This window comes from Ovis aries, chromosome 13 (genome assembly GCF_016772045.2).
Source record: "Ovis aries strain OAR_USU_Benz2616 breed Rambouillet chromosome 13, ARS-UI_Ramb_v3.0, whole genome shotgun sequence".
NCBI lineage: Eukaryota > Metazoa > Chordata > Mammalia > Artiodactyla > Bovidae > Ovis > Ovis aries.
The window spans coordinates 25,456,870-25,479,455 of NC_056066.1; the positions used below are offsets into that span (position 1 = coordinate 25,456,870).

The 22,586-nt window shown below is 37.8% G+C and overlaps 1 protein-coding gene across 2 annotated transcripts in view; it reads left to right on the forward strand.

Moving 5' to 3' along the window:
* The window catches only part of GPR158 (G protein-coupled receptor 158), a 303,778-nt gene that overhangs the window by 126,964 nt on the left and 154,228 nt on the right, over positions 1–22,586 (forward strand). For both annotated transcript variants that reach the window (XM_004014228.6, XM_042230540.2), the window contains exon 3: positions 19,720–19,822. In XM_004014228.6, the coding sequence (XP_004014277.2) occupies positions 19,720–19,822 (103 nt within the window). The remainder of the gene's footprint in view (positions 1–19,719; positions 19,823–22,586) is intronic.

Genomic DNA, 22,586 nt, shown 5'->3' on the forward strand with positions numbered 1-22,586 from the left:
ATGTGATATGATTCCTAGAAAAGTGTCCTTTGCTTCACCTTTTCTAGGACTCATCTGCCTTTCTTTCTTTGTCCTCCTATACAAAATAAGTATAAATGTTTTTATATACACGTGCTCATCATAGTATTTTTGTTTCCTGTACCTCAGTTTCTTTTATTTATTCATTTGTTCATTCATTTGTTAATTCACACAACAAATATTTGATTTCCAGGTACTGCCAGCCAGAAGACTGTAGATAAGTGATTTAAAATGAGTATCATGACATTTACAAAAATTGACTAGGAAGCCATAATCATCTTCAGTCAACTTTAAAGAGCAGCATTCTATGGACTGGGCTTCCCTGGTTGCTCAGTGGTAAAGAATCTGCCTGCCAATGCAGGAGATATGGGTTCAAGCCCTGGGTCGGGAAGATTTCCTGGAGAAGGAAATGGCAACCCACTCCAGTATTCTTACCTGGGAAATCCCATGGATAGAGGAGCCTGGCAGGCTACAGTCCATGGGGTCACAAAGAGTTGGATACAATTTAGTGACTAAACAATGTTATAAGATTTATAATAGAAATGCAATCAAAATACTAAGAGAAAATAGTCACCCCCTGATGAGATGGGCACTCTTTCACAGAAGAGTCTAGGAGCCTGAGCAGGTGTTTGCTTACAGAGAAAGTGGGTATCCTGCCTGCGTTCTCACTCTTAATCTCTCCTAGGCAAGTGATATTTCTGTGAAGAGAAGGTATTCTTGGCATCCTGTTTAAAGCTTTCTTTTCTTTGTTGCAAGTATGGTATCTAGCATTTGAAATTAAAATGTGACCCTTTTAAAAAGTCTCCCCCTGAGACCGAATGAGGAAGGGAGAGTTAATCCAGTCTGTGTGCAGCTTCAGCAGAAGGCATTGGGTGGCAGCGCTAGCAAGTAAACAACTTTATTTTCAGGTTAAACTATCCCGGGGCTCCAGGATATCAATAACTGTCCTGGTGGATGATCAGTTCTTCAGTCATGTCTGACTGTTTGAGACCCTATGGAATGTAGTCTGCCAGGCTCTTCTGTCCATGAGATTTCCCAGGCAAGAATACTGGAGTGGGTTGCCATTTCCTTCTCCAGGGCCTCTTCCCAACCCAGGGATCAAACCCGCATCTCTTGAGTCTTCTGCATTAGTGGTTGGATTCTTCATGACTAGCACTGCCTGAAAATCCTGACTGGCCTGGTACAAATGGTAAAACCTCAATGTCAGGCAATATAGGATTATGAAGACTTGGGAGAGGCAGGCGTTGGGGTAGGTTCAGGCTTCTAGAATTGGATTAAATGGTGTCAGATAATAAAAGGACATGGGACACAGGACTAAAGGTAGCTACTGCTCCTTTTATTTGAATTTCCATTTTTCTTTTGAATCAGGTGGGGACTTGCTTCAGTCTAGGCTGACACCCTGGCCTGAGAGAGGAAAGCTCACATAGTAGTTTTTTCGTTTCTTTGCTTTGTTTGTTGTTGTTGTTGTATTTAAATAGTGGGTAAATAGCCACTTCTCCGAACCATGCAGATACCTACCTCACCCCATGCCCAGTCCTGGCTCCCTGGTCTGAAACCTCTGGACGTCTCTAACTAAAAGAGAAGCCCTGGATCTGCAGGGACCTCCAGAGCCATGCTCTAGTCCCATGGCCAGCAGCTGTTCTGATTGTTTTGTCTGCCATCCTGTCATTAAATATTTTGCATATCTGTACAAGGAAAGCCACAGTGATAAAGTTAAGGCTGTCAGTTTAGCAAATGAAAAATGAACACTGCCAGCTTCACAGAGAGCTCAGCCAGTATCCTACAACTGTGTATGGCAGTCCTTGAATTGAGTCTGATTTTTTTTTAAAGGAATATTAGAGATAGCAATTAAAATTAAACAGAAATTCCTGCAAAACTTTAGACTGTTTCTTGGCATTCATTTTTGCTTTAAAAATGGTATCTCAATTTTTAGAACCTTTCTAAAATGCATAAGCTTTTTTATATGTTAATATAGGACTTCCCTGGTGGCTCAGATGGTAAAGCGTCTGCCTACAATGCAGGAGACCCTGGTTCAATCCCTGAGTCAGGACGATCTCGTGGAGCAGGAAATGGCACCCACTCCAGTATTCTTGCCTAGAAAATCCTGTGGATGGAGGAATATGGTAGTCCATGGACGAGGTAGTCCATGGGATTGCAAAGAGTTGGAGTCAACGGAGTAAATAAGTGAACGTCACTCAGTTGTGTCTGACTCTTTGCAACCCCGTGGACTATACAGTCTGTGGAATTCTCCAGGCCAGAATACTAGAGTGGATAGACTTTCCCTTCTCCAGGGGAATCTTCCCAACCCAGGGATAGAACCCAGGTCTCCCACATTGCAGGCAGATTCTTTACCAGCCGAGCCACAAGGGAAGCCCAGGAATACTGGAGTGGGTAGCCTATCCCTTCTCCAGCAGATCTTCTCGACCCAGGAATTGAACCAGCTTCTTCTGCATTGCAGGCAGATTCTTTACTAACTGAGCTATCAGGGAAGCCAATAGCTAATATAATTTTATATATAATTTTAAGAAGCATATAGTATTAAGAAATAAAAGACAAATGTGGCTTTGCTGATTGGTTGCTTCTGCCTTTCCAACCTTCAGAGCCTACCTGAATATCAAAACCTCAGATGATACATCCTTATAATCCTTCCCACCTTTAGAGAAGTAAAAAATGCTTGTCCCAGGTTAATGGCACCAGTTCTAGAGATTGCTTTCATTTCTAAAAGAATAAAGCTGCCTAATAAGATGATTTCACAGTGTGTTACAAGCCGCTGAATTTTGTTTATTGGTATCTGATGTATCTGACACATGTTTTAGATATCTAAGGAAACAGAATATGCATTGAATGGCTGTTTTGTATGTTACTTTCCTGATTTTTCCTGAAGTTTCTTAGTTTTGAACATGGCCATTGTAATGATCTCAGATGGCCTCGTCCTGTGCAACTTGAAGCAGGGCGTCGTCCAGCCAGAGATAAGGTTGGATCCTAGCGGTGAGAGCAGCAAATCCTAGCCACTCGACCAGTGGTCAGTGACAAGGCCCTGGCCCTTCGGCTCTGCAGAAGACAATTCCCATGAAGATGAAAAGTAGTGAAACAAGTTAAGTATTTATTAGGAAGAAAAGGAATACCATACTAGTGGATAGACACACGGGTAGGCTCCGAGAGAAAGACAGAGAGCGAGAGACTGAGTCACACCCTCAGGGCAATTTGAATTACTTTTATGGGTCAATTCTTCTAGTTTTCCTTCGGCCGATCATTTTGATTTGCCTGGTTCAAAGCCCATATTTGGTGTATTATCTCAGAATTCTCCCATTTGTGTACATGCATCTCTCAGCCAAGATGGATACTACCACAAAGACCTAGTGGTAGTCTGGCTTTAAGTTAACATCACTCTCATTTGACTTCCAGGGAACTTTTCTGTACATATGTTTTAGGGGAGGTCTCTAGACTTCGAGAATGAGAAATACATGGTTTGGGCTAGGCCCAGCCTCCTCTGCTAATTGTCCTGCTATTCTTGTTTTGGAGGTCTGTCCATAGGAAATGAAGCTCCTATCACTTCACCCTGGAAGGGCCTATCTACCTCCTGCCTCAGATAAGAATGTAAGAGAATTCAATATATGCTCAAAGAAATAGATGAAAATGTAAACTAGATGACATATACTGTGCTAGAAAGAAATCTGGGCTAGTCGTTTGTCAACTGATACTCTGCAGCTTCGTTCATATTTCTTCCTGTCCTGAGTATTACAATATTGCTGTGATAGTATCTATTACATCTTCAGTTAAACAGCCTTGTTAAAGTTCTGCAAGAGCAGTAATGACTATGACTATCTGCAACTTAGGGGAAATAGATTTCTACTGTTGATTATATCATTCTTCAGGAAAATCTATTTTTTTTAACTTAACAGTTAATTTTTGTAGTACTTAAATTTATTATTTAACACTTTTGTAGCGCTTGCTGTTTAAAAAGTCCTTTACCGTGTTTAATTATTACCTGTTCCTCACTTGTCTAAGGTAGATTCCGCCTAATTAGAGCTGTTGAATCTAGCATGAAACTGAAGCCAAGTTTTATGCTTTAAATCATTAAAGGTTTCCATTACTGATTTTTTAATAATAAAAGTTGGGCCCATAGCCTAAAAAATGAAGCAAAATTTTAGAGCTTTGAATGTCTGCCTCCTTGGGCACATTTATGCTTGCTGTATCTTATTGTAAGATTGGAAGTGGATCTTCCCCTCACTACCAAATCACAGACCTTTCTTATGCAGGAAGGGTCAAAAGTATTACAGTGCTGGTTTACCAGTGTTGAGTCGATCTTTTCAGGTCTACGAGATAGATTTTCATTCAATAATGAAGTGGTCTCATTTGTGAAATCCTTGAATATCTTGCTTCAATTACCATGGTGACTTAGGCTCTGTCTAGGAAACATGGTATATGTTTTCATGTAAATAGCTGTTTTATTCTGGAGAAGGCGATGGCACCCCACTCCAGTACTCTTGCCTGGAAAATCCCATGGACGGAGGAGCCTGGTGGGCTGCATGCAGTCCATGGGGTCGCTAAGAGTCAGACATGACTGAGCGACTTCACTTTCACTTTCCACTTTCATGCATTGGAGAAGGAAATGGCAACCCACTCCAGTGTTCTTGCCTGGAGAATCCCTGGGACAGGGGAGCCTGGTGGGCTGCCGTCTATGGGGTCACACAGAGTCAGACACGACTGAAGTGGCTTAGCAGCAGCAGCTGTTTTATTCATCTTGCTATTCCCATCTTAAATATATAGAGAATACTTAATTATTTTATTAAAAAGTGATAATCATGATCAGCTTTGCTTCCTATTCCTAAACCTAATCAGAAATGTTCTTATCTATGAAAAAAATGATTTCACTAGCACTTGTGGCTGATCATTTATTTAATAGGTTCACAGAACTTCTTTACTGTTACCAAATGTAATTCTTACCTGTTATCGCTGAAACCCCAATACCAGTTTTGTGTTAACATATTGTTAGAAATCACCAATACATTTTCTTCTTGAAATTTAGCATTATTTATAGCAACTTGTAATAAAAAATGATGAATTATACATTTTTTTCTGGGATAAGACTCAGGAAATCCTTGTTATTTTTCAGATATTAAATTTTCCTCATTTTCCAATAAGAAATCAAAATGTTGACTACAGTTAAATTGAATTACTTGAATGTATTAGGGAAATAACCAATCCAACTTGTAAAATATTTTGGTCATGAATTATTTTCTACAATTTGCAGATTAGATTGAGGCTATACTAGTGTTCTATGGACGTTTGGAACGTTTCCAACGTTTGGAATGTTCTATACCACCGTTCCAAACCATTTATCTAGTTTCTGTTTTGCCTTTTTTTTAGAGAGCCTTTGGTAAATGCTTACCCTCCAAAGTGTATTTCTAAGGGACAGAGAACTGACCGCATATTTGTGTCTGACCATCTTTTACTATTAGCTTTTTAAAAAGTTGAGCCAAAATATGGTTTTAATCAAGAGAAATAACCCCTTTGTGGTGAGTTGAAGGATTTGGGGACAGATCAAAGAAGAAAACATGATGTGATGTGGCAGGAACACAGAATGACTTTTTAGTGTGAATCTTGAACAGTTACCTGAGAGGGGAAGTTCCATGTGGCAGACATCTCAGAGTCAGTGGGACAGAGTCCTCTTTTTAAAAGGGAAAGAAGTCAAGAGAACTCCTGGGAGAGCAGGGAATTGGAGAGAGGCTTTATGTGTCCAGGTAAGGTGTAACTTCATTCTTTTGCATGTCAGCATCCAGTTATCACCAAGCCATTTATTTTTTCCACCATTAAATTATATTGACAGACTAATAAAAAATCAAGAAAAGAAAGAAAAAGAAAGTGAAGTCGCTCAGTTGTGTCAGACTCTTTGCGATCCCATGGATTGTAGCCCACCAGGCTCCTCCATCCATGGGATTTTCCAGGCCAGAATACTGGAGTGGGTTGCCATTTCCTTCTCCAGGGGATCTTCCTGACCGAGGGATCAAACCCAGGTCTCCCACATTGCAGGCAGATGCTTTACCTTCTGAGCTACCAGGGAAGCCCATATTAAAAAAAAAGAAATCAGTTGACTGCAAATGTAATGCTTTATTTTTTGACTCTTCAGTGCTATTCCATTGTTCTATTTGTCTACATCTTGTACCACAGGAAAGTACCATACTATTCTTGATTACTTTAGCTTTGTAGTGAGTTTGAAATCAGGTAGTGTGAGTCTTCCAGCTTTGTTCTTTTTCAAAATTGTTTTGGCTATTCTGAGTCCCTTTCATTTCCCTGTGAATTTGGGGATTAGCTTGTCTAGTTTCTTCTCTTTTCTTTGTCTTGTTCTGTCTAGCTAATGATTTGTCAACTTTGTTGATCTTCCGAAAGAATGAACTTTTTAGTTTTAATTTTTAAAAGTTAAAATAAAATTGTTTTATGTATTTTTCAGTCTGATATTTATTTCATCTGTTTCGTTTGTTTTTCATAGGATTTCTTCTTTTCTAGTTTCTTAAGTTAGAAGTCCAGGTTAACTTAAAATCTTCATTTTTAACATGGGCATGTACAACTAGAAATGTTCCTTTATTACACTGCTCTAGATATATCCGCTTATTTTGGTGTGCTGTATTTTCACTTTTATTCATCTAAAAGTGTCAATCTGTTATGCTTTCTTTGACTCATTAGTGAACTGTGTTGTTATTTCCACATATTTGTGAATTTCCAAATTACCTTGTATTATTGATGTTTAAATTTCATTCCATTTTGGTCAAAGAACATATTTTGTGTAATATGAGTCCTCTTAAATTTACTGAGACTTGTTTCTGGTCCAGCATATGGTTCTGCTGGACAATGTTCCATGTGTACTTGAAAAGAGTGTATATTCTGCTATTGTTGGGTTGAATGTTTCCTGATGGATGTCCGTTAAAACTGGTTGATTTATAATGTTCAAGTCCTTTACTTTCCTACTGACTTTCTACCTAGTTGTTCTATTCTTTACTGAAAGTAGGGTACTGAAGTGTCCTATTCCTGTTGAAACTTCTATTTCTTCCTTCAATTTTGTCAGTTTTTTGTTTCATGTGTTTTAGGGATCTGTTTTTAGATGCATGCTGCTGCTACTGCTAGTCACTCAGTCGTGTCCGACTGCTTGTGACCCCATGAACTGTAGCCTGCCAGGCTCCTCTGTCCATGGGGATTCTCCAGGCAGGAATACTGGAGTGGGTTGCCGTGCCTTCCCCCGGTCAGGATTGAACCTGCGTCTCTTACATCTCCTGCATTGGCAGGCAGGTTTTTTTTTGTTTTACCACTAGCGCCACCTGGGAAGCCCTTTTAGGTACATACATATTGACAATTGTTATGTCTTCTTAATGAACTGACCTGTCTATCCTTAAAGATTGTCCTTCTTTGTCTCTAGTATCAACTTTTATTTTAAATTGTATGGTATCTGATATTAGTACAGCCATACCAGTTCTCTTTTCTTGCTGATTTCGTGGTATACTTTTTTCTGTCCTCTTGCTTTCAGTCTGTTTGTGTTTGAATATAAAGTGTGCCTCTGGTATACCACAGATAGTGAGTCATGGGTTTTTTGTAGGGAGAGGACCGTTCCTGTTTAGATCTCTTCAATTTGGCTATAGTCTCTTTAAACTGAGGTTCTAAATGTTGAAATTAATAATCTATCTGTGAATGGTTGTTTATTCTAGATTACTTTATTGCCATTAATGCAAAGACTGTTTTAGTGTTTTGGGGGCAGTCATGTCATAATTTGGTGATTTATGTGGCTGATTTTTGTGAATTCAGTTACAGTACCCTGTATTTTTTATTAAATTTTATTTTGTTCCAGTTAACCTATTGTCCTTTCAGTTTCTGCTTTTATCAGTTTATATGTTCAGTGTCATACCAGTGACAGTGATTGGGATAAGTGCTAATGTTTAGTGAGTATGACTGGGCATCCTCTTTACCTGATATAAACTCTACTCTTGTCACTTGTTAGATGTGTGACCTGAGAGAGGTTGCTTAGTCTCTTCATCTATAAAATTGGGATGCTGATAATCAATCATATCTAGCTCACTGAGTTGCTATGAGGATTAAATGTATTAAAGTGTTTTAAAAACATTGCCGCTGCTGCTGCTAAGTCGCTACAGTTGTGTCCAACTCTGCGATGCTATAGACGGCAGCCCACCAGGCTCCGCCGACCCTGGGATTCTCCCAGCAAGAATGCTGGAGTAGGTTGCCATTTTCTTCTCCAATGCATGAAAGTGAAAAGTGAAAGTGAAGTCGCTCAGTCGTGTCCAACTCTTAGCGACCCCATGGACTGCAGCCTACCAGGCTCCTTCGTCCATGGGATTTTCCAGGCAAGCGTACTGGAGTGGGTTGCCATTGCCCTCTCCAAAAACATTTATTTTACAAGTGCTTGTATAGTACTGACTAGCGTATAGTAAATACTATACAAGCACTTGTAAAATAAAATTATCAACTCTACGACATAAGAAGTATTGTTACTCTCATAGGTAAGGAAGATAGGATTTCATGAGATTGACTAATTTGCCATCTTCCATTGCAAGTTTCCATTGCTATTAAGTAGTTAATCTGGAACTTGAACTAGAGTGTGTCACACTCCAAAGTCCATGTTCTTGACCACTTACTCTTAAATATCATCTTCTCAATGCTTCAGTGAAGCTATCATTAAATACATTAAGGAGCATCAAGAGCAGATGCCTTGGAATTCACTGCCACAAATTTCCCTCTATTAATCAGAGCCCTTTTATGATTATTCAATAATGTTTTCAAATCTTTTATCCATTTCTCCATGAGGATAAGAAACTTTAAGAAAAAGTCATGAGAAATGCTTTGATGAAGTCTGTGTATATGCCTCGTATGTACATATACTTTATTGGCATTGCAAACATCCTCAAAAAGGAAATGAGTATGTGTAAAAATTTTTAAGCTTAGTGCAAATGCTTATTCAGTTTGGTCCAGTTCAGTCGCTTTCTTGAATATGTTTCTTTTCTGAACTTTTATGTATGTTTTATTGGAAAAATTTTCTTCTGTTTTAAAAAATCTGTTTTCCTAAAGTCTAGGATGCATGTCAGTTTTAGATGACGTTCCTACTCATAGGTATCAGGAATGCTGAAATTAACGTAGCTACTTTATATTTTCATCCCAAATTTTGGTGGTCAGATTAGAGTCTCAGGTAAGGCAGAGCATACTTAAGTTCTCTGACTAGAAAGAGTGTGTGCAGGTTTTTAAATGTTATGGTATAGAGATTATTTAGAGGGGGTTGTTTTGATGATAAAGTTTATAACCAGTATTTTTACTGTTTATTTAAAAATGTATATTCCTAAAATACTTGGAAACATTTTTGATGTTAAATATTTACTTAAAATGTGTCCAATTTTTACGAAACTTTTTTGTGGTTCGGTGATGAACTAAGGACATTTATGCATCTTGAAGTTTTTTCTAGAATTAGATACATTGTTTAAAATATTTTGCATGTTTTTCAGCTGAGAATGATAGCAATTATACCAATTAAAATGATTTTCTCTGTGAATGATAAATAATATTTTATTTTTCTCCATAATAAAAGAAAAGCTCAGTGCCATTTGAGAATATAACATTTAGTTTTGATTTAGCGTTTAATAGGCGGTATAGTTCCTGGCTTTTGGTTTAGCCCTGTGCCCTTTATTCTTTAGCTGATTTGCTAATTACTACTGAAAAACCCTCTAAAATTTCACTGGGGAAATGCAGATGTACATTCAGATTCTAAATACTTGAGAGGCAGCCAAGAACTGAGTGCATGCAGACACATTTGGAGTTTTACATAATTTTTTATATAATTACTTTTAATTTCCAGAAACTTCCTCCTTCAATATCAGTACATAGATCCCTTCTCGATCAGCAAAAATGGAATGGATAAAATGTTATGATTCTTTCAAATAAATCAGAATAATGAAACACAGAATTTATATGATAGGTGAATGAGAAGGGGACATAAAAGATGGAGGGGAATATGGGATAATATTTACTGTATAATTTTTATTGAAATGAAAAACATTGCATAGAGGTACAGAAGCATAAGTATACAGCACAACAAATCATCACAAAGGGAACACACCCGTATAAGTACCTGTAAAAGTACCACTCAGGTCAAGAGAACAAGAATCACCAGACTCCAGAATGTCTTCTCATGCCCCAACGCATCACCTTCTCCCAACTATTCTCCTAAACAGATACCCTGATTTCTAACACTTCATATTTCACTTTCTTATTGTAAACATTATATAAGTAGAATAATGCAGCACACATGACTTATTTTTTCAGTATTGTTTGAGAGATTGAGAAATTCATCCATGTTGTTGTACATATGGTGGTTCAGTTGCTAATTTGTGTCCCTCTCTTGTGACCCCATGGACTGTAGCCTGCCAGGCTCCTCTGTCCATGGGACTCTCCAGGCAAGAATACTGGAGTGGGGTGCCATTTCCTTCTCCAGTTGTTATATATAGCATTGGTTTATTTTCTTTGTTGTACAGTATTCTGTTGTATGAGCTTCCCTGGTGGCTCAGATGGTAAAGAATTCACCTGCCATGCGGGGTCCTGGATTCTATCCCTGGTTTGGGAAGATCCCCTGGAGAACAGAATGGCTACCCATGCCAGTAGAATTGCCTGGAGAATAATATTAGATAAATACAATTTATTTCTCCATTCTACTTTAGATAAACATTTGGCTTCTTAACAGTTTGGGGTTAGTGCAAACAGTTCAGCTGTTTTTGCTTGTCTGTTAGAGCATGTTTGTGCATCTTTCAATTGAGTATACACCTAGGATTGAAATATCTAGATAACAGGATATATTATGTTCAAATTTAGTAGGTAGTGCCAAGTTCATTTACAAAGAGATTGTATTAATTTGTGTGTCTGTCAGCACTATATGAGGATTCTATTTATTCCATATCCTCACTAACACTAAAATTGTCAGTTGTTAAAATTTTAGCCGTCTTGATAGGTATGTATTGGTTATCTTAAATTTGCTTTTCTCTGATAACTAATAAAGTTGGAAACTCTTCTTACATTTATTAACTGCTGTGACATTCTTTTCATACCTTTGCTCAGTTTTAAATTGGAATGCTTATCGTTTTATTATTGAGGTATAAAAGTTTTTTATATTTGGTATTTGAACTCTTTTATTATTTCTATTAATAATTATCTGAACATTCTTTGGCACTGCCTTTCTTTCATATTGAAATGAAAACTGACCTTTTCCAGTCCTATGGCCATTGCTGAGTTCCCCAAATTTGCTGGCATACTGAGGACAGCACTTTAACAACATCATCTTTTAAGATTTGAAATAGCTCAGCTGGAATTTCATCATCTCCACTAGCTTTGTTCGTAGGAATGCTTCCTAAGGCCCACTTGACTTCACTCTGCAGGATGTCCAGCTCTAGGTCACACCATCATGGTTATCCCGATCATTAAGACCATTTTTGTACAATTCTGCTGTGTATTCTTGTCACCTCTTCTTAATCTCTTCTGCTTCTGTTAGGTCCATACTGTTTCTGTCCTTCATTGTGCCCATCGTTGCATGATATGTTCCCTTGGTATCTCTGATTTTCTTGAAGAGATCTCTAGTCTTTCCCATTCTATTGTTTTCCTCTGTTTCTTTGCATTGTTCACTTAAGAAGGCTTTCTTACCTCTCCTTCTTATTCTTTGGAACTCTGCATTCACATGGGTCTATCTTTCATTTTATCCTTTGCCTTTTACTTCCCTTCTTTCCTCAGCTATTTGTAAGGTCTCCTCAGACAACCATTTTGCCTTGCTGCATTTCTTTTTCTTGGGGTTGGTTTTGATCACCACCTTCTGTACAATGTTACGAACATCTGTCCGTAGCTCTGTCCATAGCACCATAGAGTAACTTCGAGTTTACTTTTCTGCTTGTGGATTGTATGTTCTCTGTGAACTAGACCATGATTTTGTCCCTCTTTGTTGTTGTAGCAAAGTGCATACAGTGGGGCTCAGTCAGCCAGAGGTAAATAAAGTCAACAATGAGAAGAAAGTTGCCGCTGCTTATGATCTGTGACCACAGGAAGCGCAGAGTGTCAAAAGTAGTAGTGAGTTTGTGGTTTAGTGAAGCTTATATTTATCAAGCCTTTGGGCCTTTTTTCCTGTTAAAAGATCTAAAAAAAATTGGCTTGCTTACTCAGTGAGATAAAATCCTAACATTTTTCTGAGTCACTTTCAACCCCCACAACCCCCACCAAAGCATCTTGCCATGTGTCAGTGTGAAGTCTGTAGACTTTTAAGGTGTCTGCTCCAGACGCTGCATTGGAAACCTTTAGCCCCCGTGTAGTGGGAGTGGGCTCCACTGACTATAAGAAGAATGTTTCAAAAATTAATAATAGAAAATAGTTTCTTTTTAAATTTTAACTGTATCGTAAAAGAAAACATCCCTCCACCGCTCACCCCAACCCCCGCCTCCAGTCCATCAAGCTTTTTAAACTAGGTTCTCTGGCAGCTAATGAATAATAGAGACAAAATGTAGTTCTTTTCCTCCCTGGTGGAATACTGCATTATTTGTTATTCATGAGTTCCTGATTTCCTGGAAGATTGTTTGATGAAATAGGTGGGTGATGTACTCTGTCATTGCCTGGAGGCCTTTTAGATTTCCCCTGTTTGAGTGTTCTCCTTTTGTTTTAATAAACTGCTGATAGTTGTAGCGAAGAATCACTGGATGTTAGGATAACTAGTGTGTTTTAGTACCGAGTCCCCTCAATCCCAGTTGCAAATGACCAGATTCAACATTTTACAGTATTTCTTCACAAGTTTCATAGAAGGAGTGAAATACAAATAAATGTTGTTGGCTTTTTGAAATAATCTAGAAAACCCAGGTGGCGCTAGTGGTAAAGAACCCCCCTGCCAATGAAGGAGATATAAGAGATTCAGGTTCCATCCCTGGGTTGGGAAGATCCCCTCGAGGAGGGCATGGCAACCCGCTTCGGTATTCTTGCCTGGGGAATCACCACGGACAGAGGAGCCTGGGGGACTACAGTCCACAGGGTTACACAGAGTCGGACACGACTGAAGCAACTTAGCACACATACGTAGAAAACCCAGTCACTATATCGCCTTGCCAGGGTCAAGCCTTTCATCTTTCTTTATGCTTCTCTGGTCTTGCCCTCTACTTTTTCAGTAAGGCTCAGGTGGGGCTAGTGGTAGAGAATCTGCCTGCCAATCCAAGAGACATAGGTTTGATCCCTGGGTTGGAAAGAGGCACTGAAGTAGGAAATGCAACCCACTCCAGTATTCTTGCCTAGAAAATCCTATGCACATGGAGCATGGAAGGCTACAATCCATCGGGCTGCAGAGAGTTGGACATGACTGAGTACAGTAAATTCATTATAGCAGGAACCCTTTTTGGAATTAGACGTCTTCTGTCAAAGCAGAGTAGAACCATGTTTTTATCACTAAAGAGAAAGAAGTGACAATCTGGACTTTTGTGAACTCCCTGGCTTCCATTGCTTGGCTTGCTGGGTTTAGTTTGGGGCTAAGCACCTGTGAACTGATCTGATGATTCTCTTTAGACCCAGACCTATTTTCAGGAATTCAAGTAGAGAAGAGTTACTCTACTTATATGCCCTGAGATGAAGATTTGTTTTCTAAGATCTGAGCTTTGGGGACTCTACTTTGGGAAGGGAAAGGCTTATTTTTTTTGTTTGTAATAGGAATTAACCACATTTCTTAGGATACATTTAATATATGCATTTAAAATTAATAATTTTCACAGACTTGAAACTTAATGATTCAGCAAACTGATCCATTTTGAATACTGCTTGAAACCAAGAAGAATGGAAAAATAAAGTTATTGAAGTAAATTCCAAAGTGTTTGGACACTAGCATCCATTCCTGTTCATGGGAGAGTAGTTATTTTCTTTGGAGCCAAGCTTCTGGGGTTGAATCCTGGCTGTGCCGGTTAAAGCTTTGGGCATTACCTTAGCCGTCATTGCCTTAATTTTCTCATCCTTAAAATGGAGATAATGATGTAGGGTTAAATGTGTTAATACTTATACATTGCTTAGAACAGGACCTGGAGTAAATATAAAGTATTTACTATTATTTACTCTCACTTTGTTATGTGTTATCTCCTGTACTCTTGGCTTTCTATGTTTGATCTAGTTTCCAAGTATACAGGCAATTAAAACATAATATAGGAGGGAAAATACACTTCTAGAAATATCTCTGTATTTTACAATTAAAATATGATAACAAAATTAAGAAGGAAAAAGAAAATATAAAAACTAAGCAAAAGAACTAAAATAGTACAGCAATCTGGGCTATTTAGTATATGAGAAAATAGCCATAAACCTTTAATAGCTCCAGAGGGCATTAGTGTATTTCAGCATAGTTCAGTACCTATTGTTCAAAGTAATGATTCTGACTCATTGAAGGAAATGTTAAATTCTGTTCATGATGTTCAGTTCAGAGAAGCCAGAAAGTGTTTCACATTTTAGGAAGGTTCTAAAACAAATTAAAAGGTATTTAAAGATTTCTAGAGGATTCTGAATTATCTAAATTTTATTGTATTTGCATTTTTGCCTCCTTCTTTCAGTCCAAATTAATCTTCAGAATGATATGTAAATGTGATCCTTAGGCACAAGCATTGTTTCCATTAAATGCCAAACAATACTTCCCCTGTATATATCTAATTTTAGCCTTCATTTTAGCCATTTCCCTGCTCGTTGGTACCTCCATACAAAATCTTCATGACTGTCAAGCTGGCTGGGTTTTGCTCTGCAGTTATGTTTAACCAGGTGTTTAGGTGAATTATATTGTTTGTTTGGTCACTAAGTTGTGTCCAACTCTTTTGAAACACTGTGGACTGAGGCCTGCAAGGCTCTTCTGTCCATGGGATTCTCCAGGCAAGAATACTGGAGTGGGTTTCCATTTCTTTCTCCATAGATGGATTGCAATTATGTGTTGTAGTATGCCCTGCAGTCTTTATGTACTTGTTGAGGGAGAGAAGACTTGCTCTAAACTCTTAAAAAACATTTTCTTAATTGTGGTAAAAATACATAGGGGCTTCCCTGGTATCTCAGCTGGTAAAGAATCTGCCTGCAGTGCAGGAGACCCCAGTTTGATTCCTGAATCTGGCAGATCTACTAGAGAAGGGATAGACTACCCACCCCAGTATTCCTGGGCTTCCCTGGAGGCTCAGATGGTAAAGAATCCACCTGCAATGCCCATTCAGCAGCTTCTCGTTTTTCTCTTCCTTTAGTCCCTGGAAACCACCATTCCACTTTATTTTTCTGTTAATTTAATTACTTTAGATACCACATAGAAGCATATAGTATTTGTGTTTTCTGTGACTGGAATAAAGTACTCAAGTTTCATTCATGTTGTAGCACGTGACAGGATTTTCTTTATTTTAAAGACTAAATAATAATTCCATTGCCTGTATACCCACATTTTATTTACTTATCCATTAATGAACATTTGGGTTGCTTCCACCTCCTGCCAGCTGTGAATAGTGCTCCAGTGAACATAGGTGTTTGAATATCTTTTCAAGACTCTGCTTTCAGTCTTTTAGATATATACCCAGAAGTGGGATTATTGAGTCATATGGCAATTTTTTTTTTGTTGTTATTGAGTGCTCTATATCAATCCCTCACTGGATATATGATTTATAGACATCATCTCCCATTTAGTAGGTTGCGTTTTAATTTTGATGAGTTTCCTTTTCTGTACAGAAACCTTTTAATTTGATGTAGATTCATTTGTTTATTTTTACTTTTGTTTTCCTTGCTTTTGGAGTCAGAGCCACAAAAATGTTATAGAGGTCCAGGAGATTGCCGCATATGTTTTGTTTAGGAGTTTCTGATTTCAGCTATTACATTCAATTCTTTAAACCATTTTGAATTAATTTTTGTAAGTGGTGTAGGATAGTGGTCTAGTTTCATTCTTTTGTGTGGTAGCAGTCTAGCTTTCCTGATACCATTTATTGAAGAGACTATCCTGTACTCATTGTATCTTCTGATTTCTTTGTCATAAATTAGTTGACCAAAACATGTGTGGGTTTATGTCTGTGCTTTCTATTTTGTTTCATTGATTTTTGTGTCTGTTTTTATGTCAATACCATACTATTTTGACTACTATAGTTTTGTGGTATAGTATCATGTTATCTGCAGATAGTTTTATAATTTCCCTTACAATTTTGATGCATCTTATTTATTTTTCTCAGCTAATTGCTGTGGCTAGAAATTCTAATACTATGTTGATTAAAGTGGGGAGAGTGGATATCCTGCCTTGTTCATGATCTGAAAGGAAATTTTCCTATTCACCATTGAGTGTGATATTAGCTGTGTATTTGTTGTTTGTCATATGTGACCTTAATTATGTTGAGATATATTCCTTCCACACCTATTTTGTTGAGTCCTTTTTTATCATAAGTGGATGTTGAAGTTTGTCAAATGCATTTTCTGCATTTATTGAGATGATCATATGATTGTATTTTTTTTGTTAATGTGACTCATGCTGATTGATTTGCCGATGTTGAATCACTCTTGCATTTGTGGAATCAATTCCACTGATCATGACGTGTGATCCTTTTAATGTATTATTGAATTTCATTTGCTAATATTTTTTTGAGAATTTTTGGATATGTATTCATGAGAGATATTGGCCTATATTTTCTTTTGTTGTATTATCCTTGTCTGGTTTTGGTATCAGTGTAATTCTGGCCTCATAAAATGAGTTTGGGAGTGTTCCTTTCTCTCCAGTTTTTTGCATAGCTTATTAGATCTTCTTTAAAACTTTGGTAGAATTCACCAATGAAGCTGTCTTGTCCTATACTTTTGCTTGTGGGGAGGTTTTTGATTATTGATTAAGTGTCCTTGCTGGTAGTAAGTGTGTGCCACCATCTTAGACCCCCTTTCCGCTGGATATCATTTCCTTTTTTTTTTTTTTTTTTGTCTTTTTCTGTTTCTTTCAGCGGTATTTTTCAGTTTATAGATTTTTTACCTCCTTGGTTATTTAAAGTGCATTTAAAGTACACTAAATATATTTGGTTATTTTGTTGTTTTTCAGTTGCTCAATTGTTCCCTGCTCTTTGCAACCCCATGGACTGTAGCATGCCAGGCTTCCCTGTCTTTCACCAACTCCTGGAGTTTGCTTAAATTCAGGTCCACTGAGTTGGTGATGCCATCCAATCATCTTGTCCTCTGTTGCCCGCTTCTCCTCCTGCCCTCAATCTTTCCCAGCATCAGAGTCTTTTCCAATGAGTCGGCTCTTCGCATCAGGTGGCCCAAGTATTGGAGCTTCAGCTTCAGCATCAGTCCTTTCAATGAATATTCAAGGTTGATTTCCTTTAGGATTGATGGGTTTGACCTCCTTGCAGTCCAAGGGACTCTCAAAAGTCTTCTCCAAAACCACAGTTCAAAAGCATCAATTTTTCAGCACTCAGCCTTCTTTATGGTCCAACTCTCACACCCATACATGAATACTGGAAAAACCATAGCTTTGACTATACAGACCTTTGTTGGCAAAGAATATATATATGCACCACTATATTCTTGGTGTCTAAGGCTTTGTTTACCTGGATATATCTTGGTTGGATGAATGTTTAATAAATGTAACTCATAAATTCCATGTTAGTTACACACTTAGTTTCACAATCTACTTAGCTAAATAATGATACCTCACCAAACTGGTTTTCTTGGTGTCCTTTGCTTTTTCCTTTCTGCCTAACATTGTAACCTTAGAATGTCCTGAGTCTCATTACTTTGAATCTATTTCCTTCACTGCCCATAGGACCTCATGGCTTTGTCTATCATCTTTATGCAAATGATCATAAATTATACAGCCCAGACATCTCTCTTAAACGCCATACTACTTCATCAGACTGCTTATTTGATATGGAGAATTAAATTTCAAGTAGACATTTCACACTTGACATTTGCAAAAGTGAGCTTTGTGCTCTCTTACCTGTAGCCTTTCCTAGCTCCTTGATGACAGCTCCATTCTTCAGGTTGCTCAAGACAAAAACCTGGGAGTCATTCATTTTTCTCTTCCTCTTTCCCCATATTTCAGCTATTAAGACATCTTGGTAGTTCTGCCTTCTTAAAACTGTACCTGAATTTGACTCAATGATTGTTCTTACAAGTTAAAAAAATAAGGCTCAGAGAAATTAAGAGAACAGCTCCCAATTCACATAACTAGTAAGTCAGAATTCAAATAAATATTTTCTGGCTGACCACAAATAATAGATTCTCTTCTTCTACTGTACTTCTCCTAAGTAAATGTTATGATAAAATTCAAAACTAGGGTCTGATCTGCTCTATCACTGGATCTTTATAAGTAAGATGTATTATTTCACTTAGGTCCTGGAGGAATCCTCTACACACAGGATAGTTCTTTCATAAATACTTGCTGAAACAGTTGAATTGACTGGTGCTTACCTGTCCTTGTATTTTGCTCTGGGTTAAGAACTGTGTTTTCAGTTTTAAGCTATAATTGGATCTAAGTATGTGTTGGGTGAAAAAGAAAGGGTAATAATGAGATAAAACAGTCAAGTTATTTTAGAAAGCTGCTTTCCCAAAGATTTTTCTTACTATAACCTGTGAATTTAGAGCATATATTAGCTCTTGCTACCTTACTGACTGTTCGTTAAGAGTTTTCAAGATATGCAATATTGATTTTGTTACTATTAGAGCTTAGACTGAGGGATTATTATTTTGATAATTTGAAATTTTCTCTCAAGGACCTCTGTATTAGAGGCACACTTTATAATTTTAAAATTTACTAAATTCTGAGCTCCTCTAATAGATTATAATTGGCAGGAAGGCAAAGGGTTGGGATATAGGTAGAGAGATACCAGAGAAGAAATTTCAGTGTTGATAAAATTCTAGAAACACCTGTTTTACTGGTAAATTGTATTTTAATAGAAGCTGTTCCCTCCTTATGTACTTGAATGTAGCATAAGTGAGATGTATTAAACTGAATTTTGGTAGGGTTCAGTGATATCTTTGAAAGAAGCCAATATTAAGCTTTTGGGAGATATCCGTTATGTCCCCTGCTGTGACATATTTGGAAAGCCAATCATTGTTTTTTGTCATGTTTAGTACACACTGAACGTTTGTCTGTGAAATAGATTTTAGGTAAAGAGTGCTTCAGATTATTAATTTATCTTTTTTTCCTCTTCTAAATTGCACTTTAAAGTTTATTGATTTGTTAGTCCGTCAGTTTGTACTTTTTTTCCCAAGGAAGAAGTTTGATGAATATTTAATTCATAAAGGCAGCTTCCACATCTTAAATTCTGTGTATCTGTCTGTCCATCTACCTACCTTTGCGTTGGTAGAAATATGTGGCATGGAATCACTTAAAAAATATTCTTACAGGCTTAGGAAATATCTCTTAAAACAGTAAGATGAGATGTGAGGTATTTAAAAAAATTATGTGTATAATTACTTCCTCTGGCAACCGAATGAGTTAAAGATATATGGCAACTGCAGCTGTAATGGCATATATTTAGAAAGAAAACTCAGTTTGCTACTTCTAAAAAAATGCCTGTTGGCAAACAAACCTAAAATAAAAGTTCAAAAGTGAGATTTTACTTCAGGAAAATGTGATCATTCTGTTACCATTTGCAATGATGGATATCTGTGGGTCTTTATACAGTTAAATAACCTATGATCAACGGTACTGCTGTCTTTTCTTCTTCATAGTGTATGCCGATTAAAGGCCTAGGATTCGTGCTTGGAGCTTATCAGTGTATTTGCAAAGCAGGATTCTATCATCCTCGAGACTTCTCATTCAACAACTTTCAGAGTAAGTGCCCTTTGGTCCTGTTCATATATGTACATACACATAGTATCTGTCATTATTAATTACTCAAATTTTCTTTTAACCTTGTTGAAGTTAGATGATTAAATTCCCACTTGTTTGGCCTTCTTTCATCACTTAAGGAGTTTTTGCTTTAGTTTGTCATCTCTAATCCTCTGGCATATCACCAAAAATGTGTTTGTTTTAGGTATATCTTCAGTACATTTTAAATGCCTGAAAACACTGTTGCTGCTCGGTGAGACCAGTTAGAATTCAGTTATTGTGAGCTGTTGCTGCAGAAAGTTCCTAAAACTAATTTTGCTAGTTTGCTTAATTTATTTATCAATTTGTTTATATGTTAGGTCTCTGTGCCACTTGAAGAATTACCACAGAGTTAATAACTTAAGGCAACACAATCTTATTATCACACAGTTTTAATTGGGTAGCTTTTCATTCAGGGGTTAAGTGGTTCCTCTGCCCAGGGAATCACTGAGCCAAAATCAAGGTGTCACCTGTAATGTGATCTGATCTGAGGCTCAGAGACTTCTTCCAGGTTCATTCAGTTCACTGACAGAATTCGGTTCCTAGCACCTGTGTGTGTGAGGTCCCTATTTCATTGCTAAATGCCAGTCTGGGTTTACTCTTAGCTTCTAGAAGCCTCCTCAAGGTCAAGTCATGTGGCCCTTACTTTTCAAAGCTACTAAGAAAACCTCCCCAGTTCCTAGTCCTGTTCATATGGAGTCTCATACAGTGTAATCATTCTATAAGTCCTGGGAGTGTTATCCTGTCTCTCTGCCATGTAATGTAAACTTAATCAAAGGAAAGACTATCCCATCATATTTACAGGTCCACCTGCATTCAGGGGGAGGTGATGATACAGGGCTTATACAGGCAGACCTCATTTTATTGTGCTTTGCTGTATCACACATCTAGGATACTGTGCTTTTTTTTTTTTTTCTTACCAATTAAGATTTGTGGCAACCCTATGTTGTCAGATGATGGTTAGCACTTTTTAAGCAATAAAGCATTTCTTTTTAATTAAAGGGTGTATTTGTAGGCAAAATGCTATTGTACACTTAATAGACTGCAAAGTGGTCTAAACATGACTTTTATATGTACTGGGAAACCAAAAAGATTGATACAATCCACTTTGTTGTGATTTTACTGTGTTGCAGTGGTCTAGAACCAAACTCATAATATCTTTGAGGTATGCAGGTACTTTAGAATCAAAATTTGCTAACCTGGTTGTTTTCATCTTACTCTAGAAGATGTCAAAGTTGCTATTTGAATATTGATTTTTTTTTTTACATCGGCATGTAGCCAGCTATTGGATATAATAATTAACAAAGAGTGTATGGAAAAATGAGGTGGTTTTATGGGAAGTTAGGGTTTGGAGTTACTAGAACCGAGGTACAGGAATAGTTTAGATAGTCATCCATAAATCTTTGTCAACCTCATTATTGGTCTGAATAGGAATTTGTATCTCTACTGGGCATAGTTCAAAGGATACATGAGATTCAAACCTGAGTGTCTTCCTCTCTGAAACTTGGCAGATGTTTATAGATTTTTTTTTCTTGGTTTTTCTCTTGGAAAGTATTGTTCTTCATCTTGAAACAGCTTCCACTAAACTTCTAGGTTCTGGAAGTGAGTAACATTTTGCTCTCTCCTAATTCATATGATTCACATGGTTCAGCCTGTGTTGCTGTAGGCATAATTCTAAGATGGCTTCCAAAATTCTGTTCCCACACGTGTTGTACAATCCCCTCCCCTTAAGTGTGGGTGGCACCTGTGAATATAAAATGGACTTACCCCCTTGCTAGGCAGTGTTATGTAGTAAAAGTCATTGTACAGTTGCTCAAGTGTCTGCTGCTGCTGCTGCTGCTAAGTCGCTTCAGTTGTGTCCAACCCTGTGTGACCCCATAGACAGCAGCCCACCAGGCTCTACTGTCCCTGAGATTCTCCAGGCAAGAACACTGGAGTGGGTTGCCATTTCCTTATCCAGTGCATGAAAGTGAAAAGTGAAAGTGAAGTTGCTCAGTTGTATCTGACTCTTAGTGACCCCATGGACTGCAGCCTATCAGGCTCCTCCACCCATGGAATTTCCAGGCAAGAATACTGGAGTGGGGTGCCATTGCCTTCTCCGGCTCAGGTGTCTACATTGCATTAAATAAGACTCCTTCCCATAGGAGCAGACTAGAGAGAGAGTCTAGTGCCAGCTTTGGAGAAGTAAACTGGCTTGTGAGAGGACCATGTGGCTAGCACCCTAGGGTGACTGCTAAGAGCTCAGGCAGCCAGCAAGAATACAAGGACATCAGTTCTATAAATGCAAGGATCTGTAAATTCTTCCAACAGCCTGGATACTTTTGAAAAGAGGACCTGGAGCTACACATGAGAATATAGCCTGGCCCAAACCTTGATTTCAGTCTAGTGAGACCCCAAGCAGAGAGCCCAGCTTCACTGGGTCAGACTTCTGATCAATGGAAACTGGTAAGTGATCGAATAGGTATTCTCAGCTGTAGATTTCCAGTAAGTCATTACACAACAATAGAAAACTAATACAATAACAGTGATGATAATATATTTTCAGCATGTATGTGCTTTTCCTTGTGTGTGTGTGCACGTGTGTGTGTTTGTGTGTATAAGACCATGGCAATAGCCCAGATATTTTGGCATTCTTCACATTTATGATCCAGGCAGAACATATGATTCAACACTGAAGGATTAAAGGAATAGGTTTTAGCTTATGTTCTGTGAAGGTATTTTGTATCTG